Here is a 9210-nt window from a genome sequence, read left to right as displayed (position 1 = left end):
TTGTGCAAAAAAACCTTCAATGTACCAAATGTACTAATTTGTTATCTTTTAAGTTATTCAAAGGGTTACGAGAAGTTGGTAAATTTTATGTTTTGAGGGTTAAAAACAGTAAAACCCAATTTCATCCTATAAAACCCCCATAAACTCTCCTGTTCACATTGACCATGGGACCCATCAACTGAACGATAGTTTGCCCCGAAGATGGTTAGCTGCTACACATCCGAAATCTAGTTGTACTAATTCAACGAGGCGGTCATCACCGGAAGACCAAGATTTGAAAATCTGCAGTAACCGAGGAAGCCTATCTTCTAGCGTAAATTAGCAATTCTATTCAAGTAAACCAACACAATCTTAAATGAAAGGTATCAGCATTCTGACACATACTTTCTCCCTTAAAGCTTGTCAACAACCTTTATCATGGATAAGAGGTGAGAGTAAATATGATATTTTATAGTTAAAAATCGCTATAGTTGCAATAACTTTTGAACGTTAATTGTTACAGCAAGAGGGTTGTAAAATTTTTTTTGATTATAGCCTAAGGTCCATAACATATTAATTTTGTTCAATACCAGCTTTTCTCAAAAAAATCCTTGTTTTGTTATTTTATGGGAAAATTACATGAGATGAGTTTCAATAACTTTTGAACTGTAATTTTTATGGAAATGGGGTCATGCCATTTTGTTCAGAAATTAAGGGCTACAATATACTAAATTTTTATCAAAATCGCTCCGGCTATTTTTGAGAAAATCCTATTTTTCCGTTAGTTTATGGGAAAATTAACATTAAAAATAAAAATTTCAAAATAATGAAAAAAATACCCCCGCCGCAGCAAACCTGCAGACTAAGCGAATTTCCATTTGCCTGAGGGATTTACAATTAAATGTCTCATTTTCTCCTATTTAAATAACATTAGTTTAACGAGTACTTAGGTTTGCTGCAACAGGGAGGGAAAAAAGGTAGTTTTTGTAAAATGTAATAGTTTAGTATGAAATGAATGCATTTTCAAAATTTGATCAAAATATGTTCATAAACAAGCAAACTACAACAGTTGACTTATTCTCCATAAGAATAACATGGGAATTTTAAATTTACAGAGTTTTTGAATTTTCTCCCACTGATTTGAGAAAGCAAAGTGGCCAATTCGCTCATCAGTGAGACAATGTTACATTGTCTCACTCCAGATTTGCAACGTGAAGGTACGAAATAGTGAGCGCGTAACATGCAGGCAACGTCGTATGCGCGCGAAATACGTTGGCAGCACTGGCTGTAAATCAGCTGTTGTACTGTTGTATTTGTCACTTCACATTAAATGTTATATTAAAAGTTCACTTCTGTGTAAAAATAGGTTATGTTTCTTCACAAATTTATTTGTTTTATGGTAACTGTAGGAAAAGTATAATGTGCAACTCGAGTTCAAAGTACAATTGCCTCACTCGAGAAACCATTCCTCACTCGCCCACGGCTTGTGAGTAAGGATTTCTCTCGAGTGAGTCAATTGCTCACTTTTCTCACTAGTTGCACAAATAACTATTGTTTTATAAGCTCTACAAAATGGTTTGGAAAGAAATTGCAAAATGTTAAGTTTTTAGGGTAAAAAATCGGAAAACCAATTATTACCCCATAAACCCCTGTTCCCATAGTCCGATCATTCTGGTTCGCGAACTCGTTAGAATAAACGTAGGTTTACACGATTGTACCAAATTTCATCAAAATCGGATCATTTTTGCTCGAGTTATCGCACTAACGGACACATATATAAATATATATATATGAATTTGAACGGATGGTGTTTTGGTCTCTAAGGGCCTCAAAACGAAAAAGAGTAAATCGGTTCTGGGTCCAGGTCCCAGGTCTTACCATTATTCATGAGCCTACTTAGGTTTTTTGCTGCAGGAAAGGTAAGATGTGTCCTTATAGGAAAGTAGCCATTACCGTTGGTGGTTGTGTGCGAGTGAACGTGATAACTCGAGTAATTTTTGTCTGATTTTGATTAAATTATGGCTTGAATGTGCAAGGCGGAATAAACTTGAATAAGTTTGCGAACCAAGCAAGATCCAGGTCAAGGAAACGGGGTACTATCAAGTACATGTACTGCAGTGGCGGATCCAAAGAGATGCTATAGCCCCCCCCTCCCTCTGTTTTATCTATGGTACCATGTAGGCTATCAATGATGAAAATAAACCTGGACAGCTTTATGTGGGAATGGGTAAGTCGGGAAAAATTTGTAGAAAACACTAAAAAATACTACACAGTTTCTGAAAAATGATAAAATATTTACAAGAAATCTTTATTATCGAAATGTTATGAACAGAGTGAGTATTCACATATCATTTACACGTTTTATTTGAGATTTTTAAACTTATAGAAAATTATGGGGATGCGGAATAGTATCCCCCGGAAAACTACCCCCCCAGGTTAAACGTGACGTCACAAAATCTGCTAACTAACCAATATGGAAGCCGTGTCCGCGACTGGAATACTACCCCCCCTTGACAAATCATGCTATGTAATTTTAATTTTAATTCGAGTAATTCCGTTGGATAATAGAAAAGGCATGTGGTGAATATAAAACAGATTTTCGAAATGTTACAGCAAGTTTGGTTGGTTAGGTTAGGTTATATTAGAACTGTTTGACAACTAAATTTGAGTGTCCGTGACTGGAAAACTGCCCCCCCCCGGTCTCTGACGTCAATATGACGTAGGAACCTGCTTGGGGGGGTAGTTTTCCGGGGGACAGTTCCGGCGACCCAAAATTATGACTGTTAATTATTGCTTTTGAAATAACTCCTGTAATACAAGTACTTGACAGTTGCTCGATTTCGAGCAATATATGTACACTAGTTCGATTACAATTTACATAAACAAGCAACTAGACCCATATATCGTTACAAAAACCATCTAATCACAAACAATAATAACTCAGTGATAGTGTCACAGGACATGAACCAGGGGCACAAAAAACGAGCTTTAAAATCTACAATGGGATAAGAATTCTACTCGTGTTTGTTAGTCTATAACACATATTATTATTCTGTGCAAAAATAACATGGGCTTTTTAAATTTAACTTTTTAAGAATTTTTCCATGCAGCCGTTTGGCATACAAAATTCATTTATATTTGCGTCTTAGTTATTAAGACCAACGGTTTTAGTGTCCCTACTTAAATGCTATAAGTCTGCATCATCAACTATGTCGTCAGCCAATCACATGACACTTTGTCAGCTGCTGCTGTCTGCTGCTCTTGTCGGCCATCCGTCCCGTCCGTCCCTGCTGAAAGAAAAAAAAAACAATAAATTTTCCTGCTGAAGGTGAATTATTTAGGTTTCTGTAAAGGAGACTTTGAATTTCTCGAATTATCCCTCAAATCCTAAGAATGAGTGGTGCTTTGAGAAGATTAGCTCTAAACAACTGTAAGTATAAGCTTAAATTGAATCCCTTAGCAGAAATGGTTACGGGTAAAGTTTACTTTGCAGATGTGCCAAGCTCGTGAAGCAAGGCCGCAAATGTAACTCTCATAAAAAATGTCGAGCGAAAATGCTAGCCTAGGTCTAGATTTTTTTATTTTTCACTGTTAGTTGTTAATATTCCAAATATCTGTGTTTCTAATTAGCTAGTTTCTACTAATGTGCACAGTGGCTTCAAGCCTAAATGTACAGGAATTTGGAGGTCTACCCAGACCATTCCCTACCCAAATCAAAGGAGCTATTAAATAAAACGGGCTTTCATAAGTCCTAAAATAGGTAAATTTTACCTATAGGACTTTTGAAAGCCTTAAAATTTAATATTCAGCTAATCTGTCTTGACCTTGATGATCAAACCAGCCTCACTTTTATCTTTACTCCAGCCAATCTATGACTAACTTACTAATTATAGCCTATGCAGCAAATGTTTGGTACAGTTTCTTAACTTGGCTACGCTAATATCGAATGAGGCTGCACTTTACTTTAGGCAATATTTTTGTATGCGTATTTTTTTAGGTCCTACACTCATTGGAATGAAAATAACGAATATTGTTCATTCGATACATCGTTTGGTTAGTTAGGTTAGGTTAACCTTACCTAACTAACCAAACAATATATCGAATGAAACAATCGATAGGCCTATATCGATCGATATTTTTATTCGAAAGAATGTAGGACCAAGTAAAGTGCAGCCTCGAATGAAACTAGCAATTGAAAATATCAATTAATAGTTGATATTTTTAACTAGATATCAATTCAAATGAAACTGTCATAACCTAACCGATCTTGCTGATGGTGAAAAAATCGAATGAAGGTTTACTAATTGAATCGATAGTTTCAATTGATATTAGAATAAGTTAAGTTAGCCCAGTTAAGTAACTGTACCCGTACCCTTACCTATGTTACTACTTACCTACAGTTTTCATGTTGAATCCAAAAACGTAAATAAGTTTAAGTTAATGTACCTCAGTTTTTGTTGGAATGAGTCTTAAAGTGTCAAAAAATAAAATAAAACCAAAGATAGATTATGAGGCCCTACATATTGTAAGGTCTATTTAGTGGTTTGTATGGTAATAACTTGTGGTGTTTTGGACTTGAGTCCGTATCTGGAGAGCGAATAGCTGTTTTAATACTCGATGCAAGTAAAGAAACTCACTACACGACTATGTGCAGGGGCGGCTCCAGGCCTGACAAGAATCATGAAAGAGTTTGATCGGGGGACAAGAGGTTTGAAGGGCTATTCTCGCAAAACGCTGGAATTTTAAAATTTCAATGCAAAATAATTATTTAGTTTGAATGCTTTCCCTTTATTTACTATAATTACATGTCTTTATTTAGGCCAAGTTATTTATAATTTTTAAATATCTACCAAATTTTTGGTAAGCTTGGACCTAAGTTAAGTTACCTGGCCTGCCCTCTGGAGCCATCCCTGACTATGTTCACAACTGAATTGTTTATAATGAATCATTTGGTTCAAAGTACCTCAAACAGATTCGTGACTATATTACGTGTTTTGGCATTAAGGTTAGATTAGGAAGGTATTTTTTTTTTTAAGAGGTTGGCAGCCTCTTTTAACTTTGCATTTGCCCGTCCACATAGACTAAGCGCCCGTGCGTGGATCGATTGCAGCAAAGCAAGGAGTGAGCCGGTACAGTACAAAGGTGAACTGTAGGCTACTGATAAAATCTTATCGGCAGTGACAAGGATCCGAACCCACGACATCGCTGCCTTGGGCCCAAAGTCCGCGACGCTACCGACTCACTACAACGTAACTTACTTTCAATACAATGGTTGAGTTTAGGTTCAATACAACATAACTTACTTAACCTAACCTAATAACTGATATAAAGTTATTGGTCCATAACAGTGGCAGAGGAGTGTGTTGAAGATATAGGCCTAATGAGCATGAGAACAATAATTTAGCCTTTCGTTCAAAATTTATATGCTGTCTCTAACTTAGTCTCCTAAAAAAATGTACCTATAAATATGAAATTATTTTAATGTAGGTTATAATTTGATTTCCTTTCCTGCAGTGATCTTAAATGCCAAGATTATCATTAGGCCTAATGTCCAGCATAAATTATCATCATTACAGTACAATGTGCTGCACAAACTTCAATTTATGGACTTGTAGTCAAGGGGCTGGTCTGTGCTTCCACTTTATTCTATTTAACTTAGTAGGCCTATATGTTTTTAGCCTGACAATGGGGGGCTTTAAATTTTAATATATCCACTGAAAAATATATAGGCTAACAAGTCTTACTACATCCTATACCCATATGTTGATTGTCTGACAAGGTATGTTTTAGCCCTACACAATATTATAAAAAATGAATACTAATACAGTAATAGTAATAGGTACCAATTGAGATGGAGAACCAACCTACATGGGTATTTCAAACCCTAATATGAGTCTAGGACAACTGTTTTGTTACTGACCTTAAGACCAGCTGTTGTTTTTTTTAAGAGGGCCAGGCCTATATATGTATAGCCTACCATGATTGCATCGCAGCTGAAAGAGATTATTGTGTACAGACCAACAGTTTCATTAGCCAGGACATTTGTTAAAAGCCATTTACAGAAAAAATATTGCTGTAACAAGCAGTTAATACAAATTCCTTACACCAGTGCCATTTCATCTGGTTCAACCCCTCCTTGAGGCATATACTACAGGCAAATTAACCGGAGCGGCTCTGCCCCTTAGTTTTTTAATTACCCGCGATTGTGGTAAAATCTCTCGAGATCACAGGGGACATCATCATCGTCACCCGCAATTGTGGAGAAATCGTGAAATCTCCTGCGATTACAGGAACATTCCGTGATCTGGAACATCTCCCGCGATCATGGGGACATTATTATCGTCACACACGATGGTGTCAAATTATATATTTTAGGAAATTACAATTTAATTTTTATTCCAAAAACATTTTTCTGTACAAGACGCTGTGGTCCCCTTTTGCTTGAGGCCCTAGGCCGTGGCCTAGTGATGAATCCGGCACTGTCTGCAAGGACAAACCTTGGCTTGCTTTCTCCTTCCAGTAAATTTTTACCAAAGTGCCCTTCGGTCTCTTCCACCAATATGTGTTCCCTGGAATGGGTTGTTGAGAATATCTATTAAGTTTAATAATGAGATTAGCCTAACCTAACCTTAAAATACTTGTTACAGTGGGCCGCAATGCCCGGAAGAGCTCAGACTATGCTATTGCCAACTTCAAGAAACCTACAATGGATGATCTGCCGGTGCCGAGTGGTTCATGGCAGGAGCACCACAGCCAGATGCAGGCCAAATACAACAGGCATCTGATCCTGGGCGTTGGCTTCTTCGCTGTCTCCTTGGTAGTGGTTAGTGTTTTGGCTTTTTTCACATAATTTGTATTAAGAAAAATGGCCAATCATCAAACACTCAGTCATAGCAAATTAAATGTTACTTTTAGTTGATAATTTTTTTATTTTTTTTCCATATTGATATTGGTCTATGTTTACACCATTACACGATGTCAAAATTTCTCTCAAGTTGAATAATTTAACTTAGACCAAAGACACAACATTACAACAATAATTAATTGCTTGCTTCAGTTGCTGGTCCATCTCTTCAATTACTGGTCATTATAACATAACATTTTCTTAGTTATGACTTTAAAACATTCACTGGCAATATTGTTGTTGAAATTTGTCCAGCAATTGCTTTTACAGTTAGGCCTGTGTATAAAGTCCTTTTCTCAAATTTGGTTGATTTGTTGAAAGATTGTTGGGATTTCCATTTGTAGTGTTGTTTTTTTTTAACCGCTCAAAATTGTTCTTATTTTTGTCTGAGGAAATAGTTTAAAACTTGAAAACAGACACAAGTTAAATTTTATTCTAGATTTCTCTTTGTTAAGGTTTTTTAGAAAGACCTGGACCCGGGATCGATTTACTTTTTCGTTTCGAGGTCCCCAGAAACCAAAAACACCATCCGTTCAAATTCATTCATTTATGTGTCAGTTAGCGCGATAACTCAAGGAAAAATGATCAGATTTTGATGAAATTTGGTACAAACGTGTAAAACTAAATTTATTCTTAACGCGTTGGGGAACCAGTATGATCGGACTATGGGAACAGTGGTTTTTGAGACAAACCTTGTGGTTTTTAACAAATTAAAAACATAAAATTTCACAATTTCATAATTTAGTAATTTATTTCTTAACAATTTTTTAGCGCTTAAAACCAGAAATAATTTAGTAGCCTATAATGAAGCGTTGTTATACCCGGACGGGTATGGTAAAAATGCAAAATTGAGTAATTTTAAAATTCCTATGTTATTCTTATGGAGAATAAATAAACTGTTGTAGTTTGCTTGTTTACGGATATATTTTCACAAAATGTGTCAATTTTTTCATTTCATACTAAGATATCAGACGTTTTAATAAAAAACACACCTTCCCTGGTGTAGCAAACCTCATTAAAATAAATGTTAGGCTATATAAATAGGAAATAAATCTGACAACGCTAATGGAATATTTTTGTGGAAACCTAGTAAATGGAAGTTTGCTTAGTCTGCAGGAAATATTGTTTATTATTTGTTGTTTTTCAGGCCAAATCCTCTGGGTTGATCAACATGAACTGGAATCCACCCCCGTTCCCTGTCAAGGAATAAATCAAACAAAACATTAAGTGCTAGTGATTCATTAAATTACATGTTATTATTGTAAAATAAAAGTAAGACAAGTTAGATGATTGTGTTCATCCATCCCTATTATTTTGTATTAGGTGGTTGAAAATGTTCAACGGGCGCAGGACCCTTTTGAAACCACAACTCGTAAGGAGTTTTACCATCAACAGATGCTCCAGTGTGGTTGATAACATGACAGGCAGTGTTCATGGCTGTCATAGTATGTTCAATTATGTGTGTAATTATACATAGGAATGAAAGTTTTTTAGTCTGTAGTGATTTATATTTGGTTAGTTGATGGGTTACAGTGTTGCAATATGAGAAGACGGTTGTCTTATCTTGGGGTTTTAATCAAATTCTTAAATTGTTTCCAGAAATATTTTGAGGAAAACATTAGTTAAAAGGAGGATGGTATATTTCATCACTGGGGTCTGAAGTTACTATTTTCCACCCGAGTTCGTCAGTCGGAAAATGAGCGAGGGCGAAAAGACACTTTTTGGCCGTATGAAAACTATATTTTTTTATGTCATTTGAACGAACTATGTAACAAAACTAAAATATTGTTTTTATTTAAAGATATAAAACTACTTTTAACTTGTTTTCATTTTAATTTTCTAATGGAAACATCAGCTTTTTAGTAAGTGATTCAATCGTTTCGTCTATTATGATTGTGTTGGTGTACATTATACTATTGATATTTTGTCAAACTATTTACAATAAGCTACAATCGATACATGCTTTCGATACATTAGATTGCAGCTGATTTTACTCCCTAGAGAGTAAAAAATGCTACTTTGACCCGCAACGAATGCATTAAAAACGACTATTTTTCCAACAGTATGAAAAAAAAATGACTTTTTTTAGACCATCTAAAAAAACGAATTAAAAATAAAATGGTGAAAACTGGCTTAGTTGAACTAATAGAATTTATTATTTAAATTCTTTTAATCCATTGCTATCTTGGAAGCACTCTAGGCAATAAACTAATCTCATACTGTATGGTATATATAGATTCCCCTTAGCGGTACCATAGACAAATAGAATTAAATATAGACAGACAGCAGTGCTGCGGTTAGCATAAGTTCTGGCGTCCACCGGCATC

At 35.5% G+C, this 9210-nt stretch overlaps 1 protein-coding gene across 1 annotated transcript; it reads left to right on the top strand.

The window, feature by feature from the left end:
* Positions 1 to 3258: 3258 nt before the first annotated feature.
* Positions 3259 to 8168, top strand: LOC128992364 (uncharacterized). Its single transcript, XM_054415911.1, has 3 exons — positions 3259 to 3409; positions 6627 to 6802; positions 8031 to 8168. Exons 1-3 carry the CDS (start codon positions 3373 to 3375, stop codon positions 8091 to 8093), a joined length of 276 nt encoding a protein of 91 aa, XP_054271886.1. The 5' UTR covers positions 3259 to 3372; the 3' UTR covers positions 8094 to 8168.
* The last annotated feature ends 1042 nt before the right edge of the window (positions 8169 to 9210 follow it).

Source organism: Macrosteles quadrilineatus, unplaced genomic scaffold, assembly GCF_028750875.1.
Source record: "Macrosteles quadrilineatus isolate MER2022 unplaced genomic scaffold, UCM_ALF_1.0 Scaffold_4__1_contigs__length_99947679, whole genome shotgun sequence".
NCBI classification, from domain to species: domain Eukaryota; kingdom Metazoa; phylum Arthropoda; class Insecta; order Hemiptera; family Cicadellidae; genus Macrosteles; species Macrosteles quadrilineatus.
This window is presented reverse-complemented; position numbering and strand designations above follow the sequence as displayed.

Excerpts from the sequence above, each read along its gene's own strand:
- LOC128992364 (XM_054415911.1), top strand. The coding sequence starts at position 3,373 with ATGAGTGGTGCTTTGAGAAGATTAGCTCTAAACAACT. Across the intron at positions 3,410-6,626 it reads AAGATTAGCTCTAAACAACT|TGGGCCGCAATGCCCGGAAG; the intron begins GTAAGTATAAGC and ends TACTTGTTACAG. Across the intron at positions 6,803-8,030 it reads TCGCTGTCTCCTTGGTAGTG|GCCAAATCCTCTGGGTTGAT; the intron begins GTTAGTGTTTTG and ends GTTGTTTTTCAG.